General features: G+C 43.1%; 1 protein-coding gene across 1 annotated transcript in view; it reads right to left on the reverse strand.

Moving 5' to 3' along the window:
- The window catches only part of LOC149441385 (uncharacterized), a 421,690-nt gene that overhangs the window by 68,697 nt on the left and 329,217 nt on the right, over positions 1–23,776 (reverse strand). Inside the window, exons 10-11 of the mRNA XM_089657407.1 lie at positions 15,324–15,394; positions 14,400–14,529 (exon numbers count right to left, since the gene is read on the reverse strand). Coding sequence (XP_089513533.1) covers positions 14,400–14,529; positions 15,324–15,394 — 201 coding nt within the window. The remainder of the gene's footprint in view (positions 1–14,399; positions 14,530–15,323; positions 15,395–23,776) is intronic.

A 23,776-nucleotide genomic window follows, 5' to 3' on the forward strand; every position in this document is an offset into this window, starting at 1 on the left:
AATAAAGGGTGTCTTATGAAGATTTATTTGTGTAAGAGACTCTACATGCTTTTCTATTGAAGTCAGTGGAAGTAGATCATTGTCCTATACATGCATCCTTTCACGCATCTTTTGGATATTGCCACACCATTCACCACAAAACCCAGCCTCAACCTTTAGGTCCCATTCATACTTAGGCTACGTTCACACTAGCATTGTGTGCAGGCGGCAGAGAGGCATTTGGGAAGCGTTTTTACAGCTTTCCAAACACCTGACAATTCTGCACATTGCAGCACATGGTGCTGTTCTAATGGGAGCGTTAGCGTCGCGGCAAAACGGACGCCTCTGGTCGAGTCAGCAGGTGTTGAAGCCTCCTATTCTAGTCTATGGTTCCGCTCCGCAAACGCCCGGCCGGCGTGTGCGGTTGCGGGGCGTTTGTGGAGCAGTAACACCAAACTTTATTCTAGGCGTTTGTGGGGCGTTGTTAACGCTCGGCAAACTCCTAGCAACCGCCCCTAAACCGCGCATGCGGCATTTGCGGAGCGTTAAAAACCGCTCCGCAAATGCCGGACCAGCGCTTGCCAAACGCTATAGGGGCCCTTACAATGAGGGGCAGACCGCAAATTCCTGCAAGAGATTCATTGGGGTGTATGCAAACAGCTGCAGACCAGTAGCTCTATTAAAAGCACTGAGAGGCTGACACAGCCCTCAGCCATTTGCATGTAATTAGAAATGCAGTGATTACCTACAGATGATCAACCTTGCATACAAACTGTTTGTGTCCAGGAGTAATCATCCATAGGTAATCACTGCATACCTGATTACGTGGGATTGGCTATGGGCACTGTCAGTCTCTCATTGCATTAAACAGAGCTTCCTTCGTACAGCTACTCACATACACAATGCAACTGTTAACGCCGTCTTACTCTTTTCCTCCTACTGATTTCCTACTCGGCTCGTTCCTTATGGTTACCTTTTCCACCTCTTTTTCACTTTCTGTTTAACACTCCTCTTTTTACACTCTATTAATCTACTTTCTCTTCTGCTGTCTCTGTCTTCTCATCTCCTCTCCTCTGTCCCCACACTTTGCTCATTCCTCCTCTTCCTCTATTCTCTTCACCGTCATCTGCTTGCATCCTCTGCTCATTTTTTCCCCTCTATACCACAGGTGTCAAACTGGTGGCCCTCCAGCTGTTCCCACACTACAAGTCCCATGAGGCATTGCAAGATTGACAGTTACAAGCATGACTCCCAAAGGCAGAGGCATGTTGGGACTTGTAGTTTTGCAACAGCTGGAGGGCCGCCAGTTTGGCACCCCAGCTCTATACTTTTACCTTCTGTTCATCTCCTTCTTCTTCTTCTCCTTCTGCGTGCTCACCTTCAGTTGGTTTTCTTCAACTTTGCTGTCTCACATTTATTTCCTCCTACCTTGTCTGCTCTCACCCTCTGCTTATCTCTCCTCCTTCTCATGATCACCATTTGCTCCTCTGCTCCCTCTCTTTTCCTGCCGTTTGCTTACCCGTCTTCCCTGCTCTCAGTCTCCATAGCTCTCCCTTCTTTACTTCCCAACTTTTGCCCTGCGCTGTTTTCCTCTAATCTCAACGTTTGCTTATTTCTTTTCTTCTCTACATTTTTTTTTTTTTCTACACAGGAAAGCGGGGAAGAAGTGGCCATCAAGCAATGCTGACAGGAGCTGAGTCCAAAGAACAAAGAGAGATGGTGCTTAGAAATTCAGATTATGAAAAAGTGAGATAATCTTCTGTTTCTCTTCTCTACTTGTCAGGGTATGGCATACATGCGGTTTTGAGTTGTGTGAATACATATCTGAGAAGTTTTATCACCCGTGCATCAATCAGTTATAAGGGATATGAAATACAGAAATCATATTTCTGGATGGGATCATTATGGTTAAAGCAGCATCTTAAATATTTTTTTTTGTTGCTGTGATGGTGGGATTTCCCTGCAATTATTGTGTTTGTACTTTTCCTATAACAAAGGCACTATTGCTGTACAGTTTCAAAACATTGGGATTTCATATAGGCGTATTTGTGTATATATACAATTATACACATGTATAAAATTAAAAAAACATAATGCTGGCGCAACACAACTACTGGATGTCCTAACCACCATTGGGTTAAATACCCGCTTTTCTTCTTCTGCTTTCTGCAGGACTTCCGGGACTGATTTAGAGTGATTCTGATTGGTCGGCGCCAGCACAGAGAATCACTCTGATCTGTCCAAGAAGCCTTGCAGGAAGGTGAGGGAGAAGAAAGAGAATTCCAAATCCCCATACTGCTACACCAGCAGCTTTGGCAATGACAGTTCATCATCCACAGAGGTAAGTACAGTGGGACCCGGGATGGGGAGAGTAAAGGGTGTTAGTTCACCCCATTTTTTTTTCTCTTTCTGAAAAGGTGAACTATCCCTCTAAATTTTTGACTGAAGTCAGTTACTTTTTTATGTTTACATTTGTGGGGTTTTTTTTTTAAACTATTTGCTATTTTGTTTATTAAAGGAGTAGACTGTTCAAAGTGAATGTCTGGGGAAAAAAAATGGAATCTATTTTTACTGAGGATAGCCTGTCATGCTGTGGAACGAAAAAAAACAGGGGTTTTGCTTGCACATGATTTGGTATTCAAAAACAAAACCCCTTTAGTTTATTTGCTAACATTCATTTTGGAAGATGAAACTTCTACACCTTTATTAAAACCGTCCTCTCTCTTCCCTGATGCTCCACCCCTTAGCTGACATATCTTGGTTAGTGTATAAAGCTGTGTTGCTCTTACATAGTAGTGAGGCATGCACAAAGCAATGGAGTTCCAGCTGACAAAGCTACCAGTAGGGCTAGTATGAACATGTACTGTATGTGAGGTGATTGCTCTCCTTCTCATTCCTGACCATCTCTTTCCTTTTTCCATATGGGACCTTTTTTTTATCTTGCACATTTGTGTATGTGTTTTCTGTCCTTTGAGCCATAAGTATTGTTTACTGAATAGTAACATACCTATCTTAGACTGAATCACAAGAATGTGGTTTCTGCCTGTGAGGTGCCTGAAGGTTTACAGAAATTGGCACCCAATGATCTTCCTCTTCTGGCTATGGAGTTCTGCTTGGGAGGTGACTTGCGCAAGGTAGGTAATGCAACATGTAGCTTACAAATACCTATTTAATATAATATGTATATCCTCAAATACTTGCCAGGATATTTATGCTGCTACATTTAGATCATAACGCACAATCCCTTATATAAACACCGATGTTGAGGATATTAGGTGGAATTGCTCAAAAGCAACTATACATTACAAACATTTCCCAGCACTTATACTGTAACTGCTAGCCAGCATAACAATAATTACAATTTTCAGCAATTTGCATCAAAACAACAATACATTTGAAAATAGATGTGGAAACCACATTGCCTCATCGAGGCCCCTCTTCCTTGTGCATGCGGTGTGTATGGTAATGCACATGTGTTTGCCTTTCACACAAATTTGCAGCACATAGGTATGGACCAGCCCCATAGGGAATGAATGGGATATCTACTTGAAATGCATTTTGTATGCAGCAAAATGCATGTTTTGCTGCATCATAATGGAATAGCTTGAATAGGCCCTAACAGAGCTTCATGTTATACCCTATATAGCAAAAAAAAAAAAAATTGAGGACCACCATGAGAGCTCTGTTAAACTAGAGTTAGGGACTACACTTTACAACCAGGCAGTGTGTTTTATACTTATTTGCAAATGAATGCAACGAAAACCTTGTTTTTATGCAAATCGTTGAAACTGTATAGAATTGTTTTACTTTGGGTTTTTTTTGCTAGCTATCTGGTAAAAAGCTTGCAAGTACTGGGAAATATTTGCGTTCTATTGCTCTGTGAAATGCCCTGTCCATGTGCACCTTACTTTAAAAAACTAGTTATAAATTGAATGGAGTGTTTTCTACTTTTGTGTTGCTTGGTCATAGGAACCAGACTGGAGCTTCCCATTAAAGCGACTGTGAAGTCATATTTTTTTTCAAAATAGCAAACATTGAATTGCACAGAGTGGCTCCAAACCTCTTCCACATGTGTTTCTGGCTCATTCTCTTCTGACTGGGCCCCCATAGCAAGCCACTTGCTATGGAGGCACACCTGCGGGCTCAATAGCGACCAGTGCTGCCTGCATCCATAGACTCAGACAGTGCAGCTTGGCCCTGCTCTCCACTCCCACATCACAGGATTTGGCTGACAGGAGCTTATGGCTCCCGCTGCCCCAGCAAAGCCTGTGAGAGTGGGGAGAGAAAAGAGAGCTGCTACAGACTGGCACAGTGCTGGATCAAGAGGCGACTCAGGTGAGTGTAATGGGGGGGACGATATTGCTGCTTAATGCATTAAGATAAAAAATGTTTTAACTGTAGAACCAATTTAACTTTTATCTGTGCTAGAGAAATTACATCCTATCGGTTGGTATGGGAGAGACTCTTACATCCGAATATACTTTAAAGTGTGCTGTGCAGGGGTATTCCAAGCTCAGTCTATCAGTCTTTAGGCTTCAGAGCACAATAGTAGGTGGCTATATAATTTAAATTATTTTTGCTGAACATACTCCAGGATGTAGCCTGCCCACATAAAACATGTGATATAGCAGGGTTTGATATATCTCTCAGTATCTAGGCAGTGGGAAAAAAACTTGCAACTGATTTGGAATTTTTCTGTACTTTTTCATTGATTGATTTTACTTCTATGTAGCACTTGAATCAATATGACAATTGTTGTGGACTGAAGGAAGGATCGATCCTTACTCTTCTTACTGATATCTGGATTATTCTAAATATACTCAGCTACTTGCTTATTTAGTAAGGAAAAAGCCACATACAGACATCAGCAAGCCACAATGACTACTTGACATTTACTTTCATTGAGCTGACCTAAGTAAACTGGAACTGCAAGTCTTACATAGATTAAGACCTCATTCACACAGATGCATAGACCTGTAAGTCTGTTCAGCGAGTCATGCTTATGCACCTGGGAAATGACAGCATCTAGCCTGTCAAAATTAGTGACAGCCTGGAGACGCAGCGGTTGTACAGATCTTCCCACACATGCCAGTGTTTACATCCTTGCGGTGACAGATGCACAGCACGGGGCGCAGGGGTACAGGACTTTACACCGGTATGAATAAAGTCTAGAACAAGTTGCAGTCCTCTGCTACCACTTAGTGCACCCTGTCTGTGACCTAGTTCTAATATCCTTTTAGCATATATGTGAATTTATATTTTTGTGGACTTTGTGATAGCCTAAAAATAATTGAAGGGGCCAAAACATTTCATTACACATGGTTAGTGTGGGTAAAAGGACTGTGTCCCATTGGGGAGATTTCCTTTCACTTCAATTCCTGAAGACATCACAGGAAGTTCTCCAACTTGCGGAAAATCCAGACAGTTGTCACCAGAACTGAAAGACTTTCCCTCTATTCTCACTCTTGTGACAACTCAACAAACGTGCTTCATAATTATATAAACATATTTCTCACTGTGTTTTCCAGAAGGCTCTTGTACTGTTTTGTGTGCACTTGGCAAAGTACATGCCAAAACTACATATGGGGGACAATTCCCATTAGCACATAGCAAACCGTGTATATGAGTCACAAAATAGAAAAGCACAAATATGCTTCTCACATCACTGAAAAAGAGAAGAGTTAAACCTTGGCTAGTCTCAATGTAGGACATAATGGCAATACCATGTCCACAGGCATGAACTCTTCTTTTTTTTTTTCTTTTATGTCTTTCAGCCTGTTCTCTCTATAGGCTGTTGCATTATTACATATTTAGGAACATGTTTTAATTTTTTTTTTTATAGCTTCAGCTCTCCGGTATCTCCATGAGAATAGAATAATCCACAGAGATTTGAAGCCTGAGAACATTGTGCTGCAGCAAGGGGAGAGCAGGGTAGGTTAACATGACATGTGGCATAGTGCTGGCTAATCAGGAAAGGGAATTCCACCTCATAGGATACTTTCACATGGATTTTAAAAACAGGTGTTTGGTAAGCGATTGGAAAGAATTTAAACTGCTTTATATTAATGTTGCACATGTAAGTGAATATGTTAGTTGTCATTCACATTTCCATTTCCATTGCTTTGGATTACTGTGATTTGGATGCCACAAACCGCTTTTTCTCACGTATGAAAGTCATTGGGTACATTGCATTGAAGAAGTGTCTTTTGTTGTTTTTTTATGATTATGGGGAAATGGCTGACATAGCTTGTTGCTGACAAACATCAAAAAATCCTGTCAAGTGCTTGCTGAGGGTGTCACAAACATAAACTAACACTTGGTAAATTCATGGGGTGTTTTAATAAGCTATGACAGCAACACCAATACCAGTTGCTGTGACAGCAACACCAATACCAGTTGCCTATGTGAACTACTACTAGAATACGAACATGCCAGTACTGGTATTATATTATGATACACTTTAATTTTAAATTAGAAGCATTAAACGCCTCTACGTTGTTCTCTAAACAGCTCAGCCTACCCTTTTCCTTCTTCCCAGCAGTGACTCAGTAAATCAGTTTTCCTACTGCAGTGGCTCAGTAACCTTTTAATCTTTGAGGTGAAAACAGGACCACTCTAGGAGGATAGGCTGTATTGCTGATAGAATGACTTTAGCACTCTTGCTTTGAACATTAAGGATGAATTACCCACAGTGCCTTCAGCTGCAGAGGACAGGAAGGGTTTTATACAGTCCTCTGTAGCTGAAGGCACTGTGGTCACAGAGTCACTTTAAATATACCTCCTATTAGTATTAAATTTCCATATAAAATATTATCATGAAAAAGGGTGGGATAAAAATTTCAAAGAATCAAAATAATGTTTTGTTTTTTTTTATTGTCAGCTGCAATGTGTATTATTTTTTTTTATTATTTCTAGCTAATTCATAAGATTATAGACCTGGGATATGCCATAGAACTGGACCAGGGCAGTCTATGTACCTCCTTTGTGGGCACCTATCTGGTATCTGCAGTATCTGGTAAGTAACAAGTTCACAAATCCATGCCAAGATGTATCTGAGCAATAGGAAGCATATGTGCTTTATTTAACAAATCATATTTTCACATTCTGAACAGAATCCATAAATACTGGTAGTTCTAAAACTGAAATCCGGTATAAGCAAACAATGTCTAAATACAAGATTTGTGTGTATTCTTCCTTGACTCTTGATGTGCTTTGTGTATTTCTTCCATATCTGTGCAGTAATCCAGTATGACACTATACCCCTGCGCAGCAGCTTCCTGTAGTACAAACTGCTCTCTCCTTGTGCAGGGTGGCTGGATCTTCCTAAGAAAAAAGGGATATTACCCATAACAATCAAACAGCAGTCATCATACCTGTAGTAAACTGTATCTTGGTTGCTGTTGGTTATTGAATGTTGTTTTCATCACTAGCACTCCTTAACCAAATATGTCTGCTAATGTTTGTCACAACTTCTGTGGGAAAGGAAACGCACCCTGGACTGGTTATTTATAAATTTATTCCAGCCAGACCAAGACACCGCGAGAAAACTTTTTCATAGCTTAGTTGTCATTATCAAACTGGGAAACTTTTTATCTCATTAGAATTCATAATTCTGGTTAAAAGAAAACGTAATTGGTTCTTATTTGAAAAACGTGAAATAGCATTGTGATGCAGGCTAGTCAGGTGCATTGGGGTGCCATTCAGAATGAATAACACGATAAGGCACCAATGCATTTAATGTGCACTGCTGTGAGTTGTAGTAGCATGCAGATTATTGCAAAGAGGTAGTGGGAGCTTGCCCCAAGAAACGTTTATTAACATGTAATTTATTTTATTCCTGTTTAAATTACTGCCAGGCCTGTGACAGGCAGCTTTCTGACTACATGCTGGTGCAAGTCAAGATGTCTTTCAATTGTCTTGATGAAGGAGTCACAACTTTCATTTGCATTGATTAGATGCCTTTTGACTCTGCACCTACTTTTCTCGCTGGCTGGTTGTGTTACCATATTTAAAGTGGAACTAAACCCATCAATGTTACTGTTTTCCAAAAGAGTTACATTCAAAGCATTCCATAAATGATAACTGGTACAGGTGCTAGTGTGCTTATGTTGGCTGTCAAATGAATTTTCAAGCTCTCAAATGGCTGGCCTCATAGCTGATCACATTTGCAGCACCATGACAATTGCAGATCAAACAGCCACCTAGATTGCGGCTTCCTTGGCTGTACAGTATAGGAAGGCTATTTCCACTTTGTGTATGTTAGGGCAAAATAAAAAAAAAAATTGCACTACCTGTCTGCAATATAAGCATCAATTGCTCATGGAAGTGAACGCATCGTCATTCAAATTTTTAGTGATCCCAAACCTGTGAACAAGTCACCATTGAGCTAATATGTGGCCTTTTCATCCCTATCTTAATGCTATGCAAACAATTTACGTAAACTTTTTTTCCCCCTCTTTCCCTAAAGTAAAATGCATACGTTTGCTGTGAGCTTTACCATTCCTCCACATTACATAAGTCATACTTTTGTTTATCATTTTAAACAGCAGACTTTGTTAATTATTTTTGTTGTCAATATATGTTTTGTTTAAATATTAATATATGTATTCTAATTTTCTACCGAATCAAAGCCCCATTTGTCCCAAACAAACTTTGTATATTATGTTGGTGTAGACTACAGACGCTAAAAGATATGTGTAGAACCAAGATATCACTGAAACAAAAAAAATGCTCTGGGACTCAAGGGGATTTAGGAAGAAAAGGCCCAGGAACTCAAGTGGTTGTTCACCATTTTATTCCTCCATTTAACCTCAGTCTGCACTATTTTGCCCATAGTTGTTCAGCGCCATCCGCAATGTTTTGTGATGACTTATGTTTCAGGCCCCGGAATTACTGGAACAGCAGAAATACACAGTCACTGTGGATTACTGGAGTTTTGGCACGCTGGCATTTGAATGTATAACAGGATTTCGTCCTTTTCTTCCAAACTGGCAACCGGTGCAATGGTAAGGAAGGTGTTGTATTTTATGCTGCTTGTGTAATGCGCATGCAGGGACTTGAAGTAGAACTCCATGTATTTTGTTTTTTTTACCACTAGTTTCCCCTCGGGAAACAAATAAATAGTGCCATGTTGTACTTACCCTCTCCATGCTCGGGTGCTGTCCCCAGCTTTCTTTTCAGTCAGAAGGACAGTTGTGTCACTCTGCCCATTTGCAGAGTCCAGCCTGTAATTTTCAGGAGGGTGCTTCACCAAGTAGTCTAAGTTATTTACAGTTTGTTTGGTTTTTTTTTGCTTTTTTTTACAATTGTCAAACTATCTTCAAAATACCTTTTTGGTACTATAATAAATTTATTTTGATTAATGTGGGTGTTTTATTACATTTGCTCCTTTCCCCACATCACTGCATTATGTTATTTGGCTGGTTTTTTAAAGAGACCCTGTCACTTTGAAAAGAGGAGCAAACTGCTGTTGGCATGATGGGTAGGTACCTAAAGGTTTACATTCTTGCAGCAGCCTCCCAAATCTTACTATGTTGGAAAGCTTCACTGGCCAGAAGGTATGTTCAGGTCGTGGGAATTGAATCGGCAAGATTCAGCAATATCGGAAAAAGCCAAAGCTGTGCATTTCAGAACAGACTGAGACTGCTGCAGGTATATGTACCTCTGGGTACCTGCAGTGATTTTCCTCTTGTCCTCCCAGTGGCCAAGTCTCTATAAATCCTGCAATGTGCTGTAGAACATTTCTTGCTATATACATGTACAGTTGCAAGAAAAAGTATGTGAACCCCTTGATATTACGTGGAGTTTTGCAGGAATTGGGCATAAAATGTGCTCTGAACGTCATCTAAGTCACAACAATAGAAGAACACAGTCTGCTGAACATAATACTACACAAACATTAGATGTTGCCATGGTTTAATTGCACATGACATGTAAACATTCACAGTGCAGGGAGGAAAAAGTATGTGAGGCCCTAGCTTAATGACTTCTCCCAGAACTAATTGGAGCCAGGAGTGAGCCAACCTTGACTCCAATCAATGTGATGATATTGGATGTGTTGCTGACAGCTGTCCTGCCCTTAAAAAACACACACCTGTTTTGGGTTTACTGGTTTCAAGAAGCACTGTCTGATGTGAACCATGCCTCGCAGAAAAGAGCCCTCAGAAGAGCTACGATCAAGAATTGTTGAATTGTTGAGCTGGAAAGGGTTACAAAAGTATCTCCAAAAGCCTTCATGTTCATGTGTCCATGGTAAGACACACTGTCTACAAATGGAGAAAGTTTAGCACTGTTGCTACTCTCCCTAGGCGTGGTCGTCCTGTAAAAATGACTGCAAGAGCACAGCGCAGAATGCTGCATGAGGTAAAGAAGAATCCCAGAGTGTCAGCTAAAGACCTACAGAAATCTCTGGCACATGCGAACATTTTTGTTGACACATCTATAATAAGGAAAACATTAAACAAGAATGGAGTACATGGGAGGACACCACAGAGGAAGCCATTGCTGTCCAAAAAGAATATTGCAGCACGTTTGAAGTTTGCAAAAGAGCACTTGGATGTTCCACAGCACTACTGGCAAAATATACTGTGGACAGATGAAACCAAAATTGAGTTGTTTGGGAAGAACACACAACACTATGTGTGGAGAAAAAAAGGCACAGCACACCAACATCAAAACCTCATCCCCACTGTAAAACATGACGTTGTGACTTAGATGACGTTGTGACTTAGATGACGTTCAGAGCACATTTTATGCGCAATTCCTGTAAAACTCCACGTAATCCCAAGGGGTTCACATACTTTTTCTTGCAACTGTACATCAATCCATAAAAACAGTATCTGTTCTATTAAACTGGGATACCTTGCAATTGGCATTGGAGGTGGGTAAGTATTTGGGCGCAAAAATTTTACTGCTTTAATGCCCAAAATGCTGGAGGATTCATTTTGCCTGCATATTCCCTGTGGGATATGTACATTTTGGATAAATATATATATATATCTCAATCAGTGAGCGCTTCAAATAATAGCAGCTATAGCACGCAAGACAACCAAAACATAAACCTTATAAATATATGTACAAAAAGTGCAGCGCTAAAAGGTGTGAACGCAAATAAAATATGTTAAGATCAATATGTACTCTAGTCCAGATAAAAGTAATATAAGTAATACAATAATAAAAATAAATAAATTAACAAAATGGTGACAGTTCGTGATGAGTGATCAATACAGGAGTTGTTAGTGACTTCACGAACCAGTGGTCTGGTGACAAATAGTAAAAATACGCACTCACCAGATGCGTATTTTAAATACGCATGTGATAAATAAACCAGAGGTCCCCCTCATGGGATGGGATGGATGAGCTGGGCCGTCTTAGCGCACTCTCCTTCCTCTTGTATACAGCAGCCAAACCCCCATCAACATGGTCAATATTGATGGGCGAATCCCTTCCACTGCACTATTGTGCTCTGCCGGCGGGGAGCCTTCCTGGCTAGCAGAACACAATAATCACTGCTGGCGACTATAGCGACCGGCTGTAAACGCATGCAAAAAATCTAACAGGCTGGTTGTGCTGAAGTCTATTGGTGGATCGACTTCAATACAACTAGCCTGCCCATACATGAATCTATATCTTGCTGGTCCCTAATGAACCAGCCAAGATTTGATCCGTCTACGGCAGGGGTGGCGAACAAGTTAGACACAAAGAGCCAAAATTTTAAACTGTGAAAGTCAGAGAGCCACACCACGCAGTGACCTGCCAAAACAGACAAACACTCACACAAAAACACATAATTAAAACCATATTATTCACCATAACACTTTCTTCCCCTTACAAAACAACAATGTGTTCATTTCAAGGTAAGTGTCCACCCTCAACACACAATTTAAAATGCAACTTAGCCAGAGTTAACACATCAACTACCCTGGAGGTTGCTGTGGCACCTGTCTCTCTCTCTCTTCCTTCTCTCTCTCACTCTAACACACAAGTATACAAAAAAAAATTCTGAACTAATGGACTGCAGACACAGTACAGGAGATGACCAGAGACTGCGGACAGTACAGGGATGACCAGAGACTGCGGACATAGTAGAGGAGATGACCAGAGACTGCGGACAGTACAGGGATGACCAGAGACTGCGGACATAGTACAGGAGATGACCAGAGACTGCGGACAGCACAGGGATGACCAGAGACTGCGGACAGCACAGGGATGACCAGAGACTGCGGACAGCACAGGGATGACCAGAGACTGCGGACAGCACAGGGATGACCAGAGACTGCGGACAGCACAGGGATGACCAGAGACTGCGGACAGCACAGGGATGACCAGAGACTGCGGACAGCACAGGGATGACCAGAGACTGCGGACAGCACAGGGATGACCAGAGACTGCGGACAGCACAGGGATGAGCAGAGACTGCGGACAGCACAGGGATGACCAGAGACTGCGGACAGCACAGGGATGACCAGAGACTGCGGACAGCACAGGGATGACCAGAGACTGCGGACAGCACAGGGATGACCAGAGACTGCGGACAGCACAGGGATGACCAGAGACTGCGGACAGCACAGGGATGACCAGAGACTGCGGACAGCACAGGGATGACCAGAGACTGCGGACAGCACAGGGATGACCAGAGACTGCGGACAGCACAGGGATGACCAGAGACTACGAACAGCACAGGGATGACCAGAGACTGCGGACAGTACAGATGACTGCTGACCTTTGGGGAGGTGGGGAGCAGGTACCTGGATTTGACAGGTACCCGCTCTTACTTCCGCAGAGTTTTTGTTTGATCTTACCTGTTCCTTGATCCAGCCGCGCGCTGTCTTCCCGGCTTCTGTAATGGCGCTCGGCATGACAGCCGGGTGCCCAGTGCGCATGAGCGAGAAGCACTTGTGCTTTGTGATTGGTCCGGCGGCTTCTGGGATCTGTCATGTGTCCCAGGTACCGCCTTACCATTCACAAAAAGCACCGCTTCTTGCGCATACGCACTTGGCACCCGGCTGTCATGCCCAGTGCCCACACTACAGAAGCCGGAAGACAGCGCGCCGCTGGATAGAGGAACAGGTAAAAATAAGAGAAACATGAAACTTGGCAAAGAGCCACAGTATACAAAATATGATAAGAGGCAAAGAGCCGCATTCATTTTGGCCGGGAGCCGCACGCGGCTCGAGAGACGCGTGTTCGCCACCACTGGTCTACGGCTTAACATACACAGAATATTATCTGCAGATGTTTTTGTTGATGTCAAGAGCAAAAAATGAGCTACCTGAGTGCTACGGCTTTACAGGAACATGTTTTATCAAATGCTGAGAGGGTTGGCTTTGTACAATAGATAAGGCATAGTGCCCAGTACAAAATCTAAATGACTGCCTCTAGTAGTAGAAGTGCAGAACAATCCTGACAAATAAAAAGAAAAGAAAACAGTTTCAGTCTTTTTTTTTTATTGCTATAGTTCTATTTTAAACTTTTTATATGAATCTTGTTTAGCTCTTTACCTTCAGACTAATTTCTAATGTAAATCTTTTATGAATCTATATGTTTACAGCAAAAGACATGAGGAGCAGTCACTTGTTTATGTGTCCATTTTAGCTTAAGTCATTGATCTCTCTACAAGTCAAGCTTTTTTCCCCCCAGAGAAATGTATGGATAGATATACAAGTTTACCTGGTTCAAAGAAAAACATTTCAAAATGTTATTTTTTTTTTTTTAGTTCTTTAGAGATATGGTTTGTCTCTACACTCTAACTGGCACAAATAAAAGACCTATACAAATCTAAAGAAATCAATGCAGCCACCACATCTAAGAATTTGTGAACGGAAATATATTAAATGTTTGTTTTGGGGCTAAAGTAATATGGTTTGGTCAGCAGCCTGCCTGCCTAGCCTGTGACTGGACATTCAAGGAGACTAAGCATACTAATAGGGTTGTTGTTCTGCTTTCTCTTCCTACTAGCCTGTTGACTCTTGAAAATGTTTTCTGACAATGTTGTGCAAAAAAGTATCCCCTACAGGAGGCAAATATCACAAGAAAGTAAATCATTTATGTTAGCTGTGTAATTTATTTTTAATAAAGCCTCCCTACCCCAGACCCAAGTTGGGCTTTAATACATACTGTAGCAAAATTAAATAGCATTTTCCATCTGACTAGAATCCAGCTTTACAGAGGAACTTTACCATGGGCCAATGGTAGCCTGGGGTTCTGTGTGCTCCCAGCACACGGACGTAGCTGGGAGCACACCCGATCATGTGGCAGATCAGGCTCCTGATCATGAGTCTGTTGTGAGAGCCAATCTCAGCAGTCACATGATAGAGAAGCTGCTCCGATTCCTGGCATTGAAGCCCATTTAAAATTCCACCAGGAAGCGGTAAAGAGGTTCAAGAGGAGACTGTGTCTCTTCTGAAATAAAAGAGTCTTACCTTCCTGCTTGCCAGCTGCACAGGAGTTATGTCATCCCGCTGAACCAATCCAGATGGCTGAAGATGTTGAATCCTGAAGAAGATGGGGTGAAGATGTTGGTGCTGGGGGAGGTTCGTTGATGTTCCATCACTGACGGGAAGAAGAATAAAGCACACTTTAAGGGAACTTCACACAGTTGTTGAAAATGTCAGTTGTGGTGAACACACAATGCAGCATATGCCACAGTCCTCGTATCCAAAGGCCTCATGCACACAGACATATACGAGGAAAAGCATGATGTAAATATGGTCATATTTCTGCACTCGAGAAGTCCAAGTGCTGCATACAACTGCCCATGGACATGAACGGCAGTGCACAGGTATATGCCAGTACTTGTGTAAACCAATGTATAGTGTACGGAATGATTCCCAAAAGCAGACTTTTTGAATTCAAGGAATACATGCATACGCTATACATGGGTGTAGGCCATTACCACCATATACCCACATACAGCCGCTCATAGCTATTCATTTCTGTGAAAGACTGTATGCAGCTTCGGGACTTACCAGACATATGCAATAATTATATCATACATGGCCCCGTACAGCCAAGTGCATGAGGCCAAATGAAACATTCTCCTTGCCAGTGTAATGAGACCAAAATCTGCCTACCAATGCATTGCCGGCCATCCTATCAGCGGAAGAATACAAAGCAAAACGCCCCGGCTATGTGACTCCAGCACCTAAGCAGAACTAAACCCACAGGCTTGACTGTTGCCCCCAAAAAAGTTACATTTAAGGCAAGCTGTGAATGAGAACTGTCACATATGGCTGTTGCTCTCAGCCAAACTGGAAAACCTTCAAGTGGCTGGTGCCATAACACATCACATGTGCAGCACCAAGGCAACTGCGGGTCAAACAAGCCTAAGATGATAGCTTTCTTGCCTGTACAGAATAGGAAGGTTTAGTTCTTCTTTAAAGCGACTGCCAGCCAGGATGGAATAGAGGGTGGTCCCCTGCAAGTAAAAACACAGAAAAAGAAAGTATGTCAGTGATTAATTGCTGTGTTTTTCATTTCCATAAATCATTTTATTCATTCAAAAAATGCCTTAACCCAAGGTTCACATATACACGGCCATTCGGGCCACGTATTGCGCAGCCACGAGAGCCCGTTCATTTGAATAGACTCCCGTGCCCCGTGATACCCACGGAAGAAGTCCCTGCACTGCTTCTGAAATGCAGCCCGCACGGGAACCTTGGTTCCCAGTACAGCTGCATTTTCCAGTGCGGGCGGCATACCATTAGAACTAATGGCACCCGCCCGCGGGTCCGCATTCCTCTGTGCGGGTGGTGCGGCTGCACGGATTTTTGTGCGGATCAGCAGCCGCACCACCCGCACAGATGTCAACCTAGCCTGTAAACTTGACAGAAAATTTTACTATTCCATTAAGAGTCAACTTTCTAACACAGCCTCCTCCCTTCTTTTAATCGTAGCCCTCGTAGCTCTTTCACGTATGTCCAATAACTGTCTATGATGGCAGAAAAAAATGAACTGAAGTGTCTCTGGCCATACACAGGGCTATCTTTTCTTGTGTCTGAAAGCTGTAGGCTCCAGGCACACTGGCTTAAAAAAAACGCTGCTCCTTGATGAGTTTAGCGTTTTGCCGGTAGAAGCAACTAATGTTATACTAGGTTATCATGCGCATTATGTAGTTTAGAGGCATTTTTTTAAGCAAGGCATTTAGAGGCAGAAAAAACCCTGTTTTGCGTTTTTTTAGAGCATTTTTCTGGCAGGAAAAATGCTAAACGCTCCTAAATGCTGCTAAACGCTAGTACAAAACCGCTCAAAATTAGCGTTTTTTTCTGCCAAGAGCACTGGAGTAAGCCAGTGTGTATAGAGCCAAACAGAGCTGTGGGAGAAAAGGAATGCTTGGGAAAGAGGGCAACTAAAGCCGGCCATACATTAGCCACTTCCCGTCCGGCCCATGTAAATAAACGGCCGGACGGGAGCAGTGCCGAAGCGGGTGGCCGTTTATAAACGGCCCCCGCATTCACTGCCTGTGCGCGCTCTCTGGGATCGCACTGCACCACGATCCGGTGCCTGCTGTGTAATAACACCGATCGCTGTACGGGAGGTCCCAATATTTATGTGATCACTGACGGCCAATTAGTGATCACAGGAACAGTAGTAAACAAGATGTCACTTCCTGACATTGCTTACTACCTCTGAAATCTGTGAATGATCAGAGGTCACATGGTACAAGGATATTCACAACAGCCTTGTACCATGTGACAAGCTGTGACCAAACACAGCTCTCACAGTATTTCTCAATGGCTGCAAGAATGCAGCCAGAGAGAAGGAGAAATTATTGCTTTTACAGCCTTTATGGGTGTAAAAGCAATCAGTGTAAAAAAAAAAAAAAATCTTCATCACCCCCCAGAAGTAGTAAAGTGTCACTATGGTGACACTGCACTGCTAGGGTGACAGCAAGTTAAAAAAATAAAAAACAAATAACAGTATAAAAAATAAAATAAAAATGTAAAAAAAAACTAATTTGCTTTATTTTTTTTTTTTACTAAACAGATAGCTGAATACATATTGGCCAAGATTTATGAAGAAAGATAATTTATTTGCAACATTTTTATAGGAAAAACACTTTTTTATTCAAAATGTTTGGACTTTTTCATTTTTATAGCAAAAAATAAAAATCCCAGTGGTGAATAAATACCACCAAAATAAAGTTTTATCTGTCTCAAAAAAATGCTAAAAAATTCATGTGGGTACAGTGTTGCATGGCCGCGCAATTGTCATTCAAAGTGTGATCGTACTGAATCTGAAAATTGGCCTGGACAGGAAGGGGGTGAAAGCGTCCGGACTTGAATTGGTTAAAGTGTATGCCTTGACAATACTGTATGCCGGGATGCATCCCGAGATCTCAGCATTACTCCTTTTCAGTTAATGAGCATGCACAGTGCCTCAAAGAATGGACATTACTGAGGGGATTGTAGCTGTGAAAGGGTGGCTCCTGCATAATTAGTAGCAGTACCAACCAGAAAGTGGGCATAATCTGGGGCAGGACTAATGACAAAGAAGGCCTGATATGCCTTGGCCATGGGCAGGGCTGACAGTCACTTGTGAACTGAGATGAAGAAGTCGGTAAGTATGACAGTACTTTGGCAAACCAAAAACCATTGAGTTTAGGGATTACTACTTTGTGGAAATCTATTTCTATTTTTCAGTTGGAAGGTTATAAACACTACACTTGCGCCCCCTGCTGGTGAATTAATGTACTGCATGGTATTCTTTACTGTCCATGATGAAAGTTTCTGAAAGCAGATTTTTAAAATTTTCTTCCACTTTACATTTGTGTCTTTCTTTGTCTCTCCTCCTTTCTCTATACTTTTATACATTGTCTGTTGGTACCCTATATTTTCCTCTCACCCACCCTTCTGTCCTGCCGCCTTCTTTCTTTCTTCATTTTTTCATTCCTATCTTCATCTCCCCCAATGTTCCTTCTTTTTTTTCACTTGGTATCTGATTCTTGCTTTCCTTATTAGCAGTGGTGCCTTTCTTTCTTTCCTACAAATGCTGCAATTTTTACTCCCCACAAATGCAAGTCTAACAACCCATATAGGTGCACTGAAGGTGTTTTCTACCCTGAGCCCGGTGTCAGCCCAGTCCACAGTTTTTTACTTTTCCATTGCCAACATGATGACCACTGAATGGGTCCAATCCACCGCAGTGTGCTAGAAATGTAGCTGATCACCACTAACTGCTCTGCAAAGGGCATATTTATGAATCAGTGGATGTGACATACACTAAACATTCAATAGAAGTGAATCGGTCACTGTAATGTAACACACATTCCCCAGGAAGATACACCTGCAGTGTCTCATGGCTTTATAAATATGCCCCTTGATGTCAGTGTGAGTCTCTACCATCTTCTGCTTCTGGAATTCAAAATATCTGTAAATGAAAGTAAGCAGTGCAGCATTTATTAGGACCAAATTATATCTAGCATATCACATCTGACGCTTGGCTGTCACCTTCATTAGGCTTCTTGTTCATAAAATCATTTCTAAAGTAAAGAAAGTCACAGCTGGCCAGTAACAAGAAGAAGAGGTAAGTGACTCACACCGACAACTCACACTGACACAGACAGTTCAGGTTTAACATCTGCTGCTCCAGGGGAAACGATCAGAGGAAAGACAAAAGAGCTGCACACATCAACTACAGATGATCAACACATGGACTGGCTGAAGTCATACTAATCAAAGAGGTTTCTGATTGGAACCCATTGCACCTCTTTTTGGGAGCGCACTGCAACAAACTAATGTCCATTGGAAGGTGTGCTTGGGTACTAAATGTATTGTTGAAGCGGAGCTATACTCACCTTCTCTCCAGCACTGTGATGTCCTGGAGCTGGCCAGGCCAAGATGACATCACTCCCGCACGTGTGCGAGGTCATTCATCTCCGAAATTCTATACTAAGCTGTTTGTGCAGATGGGCAGGTAACAGGTCTGGATCTAGCCTGTCTGATATGGGGGTGCAGTAAAAAACATCAGGGGGGCAGGGGATACAAGGTCAACAGGGCAGTGTATAGAAGTCAGTAGGGCAGTGTACAGGGGGGCCAGCAGGGCAGAGAGAGAGGGAAAGCAGTTCATAGGGCAGAATACAGAGGTCATTAGTTTGTAGGGCAGTTTACAGCGAGATATCAAGGAAGTTTACAGGGGAAAGAAGGGAAGTGTACAGGGGTCAGCAGGACAGAGGATGAGAGGTCAGCAGGAGAGTGCGCAAGAGTCAGTAGGGCAGTTTACAGGCGGTCAGTAGGGCACAAAATAGGGGTCAGCAGGGCAGAATACAGAGGCCATTAGTTTGTAGGGCAGTTTACAGCGAGTTATCAAGGACATTTACAAGGGAAACAAGGGAAGTGTACAGGGGTCAGTAGGACAGAGGATGAGAGGTCAGCAGGAGAGTGTACAAGAGTCAGTGGGGCAGTATACAAGGGTTCAGTAGGGCAAAAGATAGGGGTCAGCAGGGCAAAGGACAGGGGTCAACAGATGACATAACAGGGGTCAGTAGGGTGGAGAGCATTATCAGGGCAAAGACAGGGCAGAAAAAAGGGGTCAGCAGGGCAGAGAAAAGGGTCAGAAAGACAGAGGACAGTGGTCAGAAGGGCAGTGTGTGGGGGTCAGCAGGATGGAGGACAGGGGTCAGAAGGGCAGGGTACAGAAGGTCAGCAGGGTACAGGACAGGGGTCAGAAGAGAAGAGGACAGGGTCAAAACTGCAACATAGCAGCCAGCTATACACTGCAGATTGAGGCTGTGTCTGAAAGGGAATCTGATCTCAACTATGTGCTGTGTGGGGAGGAGGACATCTATTGACTGCCCTGTGTGTGGTGTCAGGACAAGGTCATCTAGCTCCCAGGGTGAAGATGACAAACTAAGCCCCCTATGTTTGAGCATCCTGTCTCAGCATAAATCCCTCCCCCTGAAAAAAAAAAATAGCACTAATCAGCACGTTCCCCCCCCCCCCCCCAAGCATAACTTCTGTCTGCAAGCCAAAATTCTCCCCAAAAAACAATGCAAAAAACTCCTCCTTCTCCAAGCATAAACCCCCATCCCGGCACAATCTTCGCCCCCAATCCTAACTCCAATGCCCCCAATACCTTATCCTAGCACAAATCTACCTCAAAAAAATTACCCCTCCATGCACACATCCACTTTCCCCTCAAATTTCCCATCCAAGCACAAATCTCCCCAAAATCCTCCTTAGCAAAAATCCCCCCATCCCCCCTCCTAGCACAAATTCCCCTCCAGTACCCCCTCTTAACCCAAATTTCTTCACCACCTGCTAGCACAAATCCCTCCCACTAAGCCCCCCTCCTAGCACAAACCTCCCCAACCCACCTTTCTAGCACAAATCCCCCCAATTCCCCCATCTAGCACAAATACCCCTGCTAATCGCCCTTCCTAGCACAAATACCCCCTTCTAGCACAAATCCCCCTGCTAACCCCCCCTTCTAGCACAAATCCCCTTGCTAATCCCCTCTTCTAGCACAAATCTCCCCCCCCCAAATCCCCACCCTCCATTCCCCTCCCTATGAAACATTCCCCTAAATTCTTACTTCCAGCACAACCACCTGCCAAGGTACCCTTCCCAGCACAGATCCTCTCCCTTTCCATATCCGTTGCTTCCTCTTAGCCCAAATCCCTTGCCCCCTCTTAGTTTAAATCACCCGACCCCTCTTAGCCAAAATCCTCTGCCCCCTCTTAGCCAAAATCCTCTGCCCCCTCTTAGCCAAAATCCTCTGCCCCCTCTTAGCCAAAATCCTCTGCCCCCTCTCAGCCAAAATCCTCTGCCCCCTCTCAGCCAAAATCCTCTGCCCCCTCTCAGCCAAAATCCTCTGCCCCCTCTCAGCCAAAATCCTCTGCCCCCTCTCAGCCAAAATCCCCCGCCACCTCTTAGCCCAAATCCCCCGCCACCTCTTAGCCCAAATCCCCCGCCACCTCTTAGCCCAAATGCCCCGCCACCTCTTAGCCCAAATGCCCCGCCACCTCTTAGCACAAATAAGCACAAAAATTCCCCCCCAAGCCTCCTCCTAGCCCAAATCCCCTGCCACCTCTTAGCTCAAATCCTCTGCCCCCATCTCCTCCAAGGACCGCTCATCCCCCAGCAGCAGCAAATGTAGAAAGGGGGCGGGTAATGAAACTGAGTACAGCCCGATGGTCAGAGCGATCCTGTGTCATCCGCTATATGGAGCAGCGCCTCCTTGCTCTCTCTTCTTCGTCACTTTCTTAATTGCTCCAGGCGCCCTTTCCTTTGTTCCGGCACTGAGTGTGGGGATGGGGGGCTCAGCAGTCTCGGGGGGGGCACAACTAAAATCTGGGGGGGGGAGACAGCCCACCCCTGCACCCCCCTATATCCAGCATGGAATGTAACCAACTTTAATGCAGAAGAGACATTGTGGGGGGTATTTACTAGAGAGTGCAAAATCTGGTGCAGCTCCGCATTGAAACCAGTCAGCTTCCAGGTTTTATTGCCAAAGCATAACTGAACAAGCTGAAACTGATTGGCTACCATGCACAGCTGCACCAGATTCTGACTACACCAGTTTCAGTAAATCTACCCCTGTATGTCTCTTTTGCATTACAAATTCTGTCTATTCATGATTTGTTTTCATTAACCGCTTAAGGACCACCCTATATCAGATATACTGCTACAAGGTGGCACCTGTGCACAGAATCACACATATATATATATATATATATATATATACACACACACACACACATCATTTTGCAGTTCCAGGTAGGGGGAGCGCGCGCCCTACCCGCGCTGCCATTCACGGCCACGGATGTCAATCACCGAGTCCCGGCCTGTAATTACCCGATGGCGCCCAGTGATATGAGGGTAACCTGAGGGAGTAAAGTTTTTTTTTCTTATTGGAGTCAGCGCCTCATTTACTCGCTCAACAGACGCACTTCTGCTGAGCGTTTAGAGAGCTTGAAACTTACCTTTCCTGACAAGCACCCAATCGGTGCTCATTACACTGCAAGGTCTCTCCCCTCCCTGCTAGTCCTCGATGGTGGAAACAGACAAGGAGGTAAGGAGGAGATAAGCAGAGCAATGTTAAAGATATTAAAATTTAAGTCGCCATAAAGCCCCTTTCGTTTATAAAAGCCCCAGACATTACTAAAAGCACCTCAGATTTAAATACGGTTTTCGTTATTTTTTCAGGACAAGTAGATTGTCATCAGGGACAAGTAGATTGGGACCCTGATTTACTCCTTAGACAAGATATTTCTAAAACAAAATCCACACCACTGTATAGCCAGCTTAACCTCCTTTTGCCGCCACCTCCCAGCCCTTTATAAGAGCTTCAAAATGCTGGGAGGCAGACACTCTGATCACATGACCACTGTGATTGGCAGTCACGTGATCGGAAAGCTCCCTTTCGCAAGTAGGCATTGGGAGCTTTCCAGGATCTGCCAGTAATTGTTCTGGGAGCGCACAAAAATGGTGACATTTGGGACATTTGAGCCCACCCATCTAGAAGGCACATATATGCATGCTAAAACCTGTCACTGACAGTAATGGACGAGAAAACTTTATAACAGAACCCCAAATAGAAATATAAATTCAGCAAATGTTAGAATCCTTAACTGCTTTATAAAAAAAATCTAAGCATTTTGGCTAAATTTATACTTTCATGAATACTAAAAATAACCAGCAATAATAGCAGAGGAGTGAGTCTGAAAACTTCCCATTAAACCAGGGAATACCATCCGAATCAAAAAGCATTTGCTCATAGCGCCATTTTAGTTTAGTAACTATTCACACTCCAGCTGGAATCTGATCGGTTGATATGGGCAACATCTCCACTTGTTTGATAGGTGTTTTTTTTTTTTTTTTAACGTACCGCCACTTCTAAAACTCAAACTGTTCTGACTGGGCAAAGCTTCAACACTTTCTGGTGGCACCAAATTTGCCCACCCCCTCCTGCCTCTTACACATGGGTACTGCACTATAGTGGTGCACCGAAATTAAAATTCTGGTGCCGAAACCGAAAATTCAAAATGCACTTGGCCGAAAACCAAAATGCGCAGTTTTTAAAAATGAATATATAATTTTATGAAAAAAATACACTTTGATTAAAAAAACACAATATATAACACAATTTTTTTGTAAAATATGAAAGGAGGATGTTACGGCGAGTAAATAGATGCCCAACATGCCACGTTTTAAAATTGTGCACACTCGTTGAATGGCATGAAACTACGGTACTTAAAAATCTCCATGGGTGATGCTTTAAAAATTTCTACAGGTCAGCAGTGTAAAGTTACAGAGGAGATCTAGTGTGAGAATTATTGCTCCTGCTCTGACGTTCATGGCGATTCCTCAAATGTGTGGTTTGAACACCATTTCCATATGTGGGCATGGCCTACGTATGTGTTTACCACTACGTGCGAGCACGGGGGAGACGGGCACTTTAAACTTCTTTTTTTAATTTAATGTTTTTTTTTTTCTTTATTTGCACTGTTCCTTTAAAAAAAAATGTAATTACTTTTACTCTTATCACAAGAAATACATGCATACCTTATGATAAAAATTTGTGACAGGTCCTCTTTATAGAGAGATATGGGGTCAAAAAGACCTCATATCTCTCCTCTGCAATGTAAAGTATTGGATAAAAAAAACGTTGATCTAGTGCTTTAAAAAAAAAAAAAAAACGACCGAAACGGGAAATGACATCGCTCCGGTCCTCCAAAGGCATAGAGATGTGTGGCGGCTATCTTTCCTTCACACACCTCTATGCCAAGCGTCGGGATCGATGGTTTCTCAGGTAAGGCTGAACTACCGAGTGGCAGCGGATGACAGGTGGGCGGCGGCGA

Source organism: Staurois parvus, unplaced genomic scaffold (assembly GCF_062004578.1).
Source record: "Staurois parvus isolate SC_StPar_1 unplaced genomic scaffold, SC_StPar_1.0 ptg000991l, whole genome shotgun sequence".
In the NCBI taxonomy this organism is placed as follows: Eukaryota; Metazoa; Chordata; class Amphibia; order Anura; family Ranidae; genus Staurois; species Staurois parvus.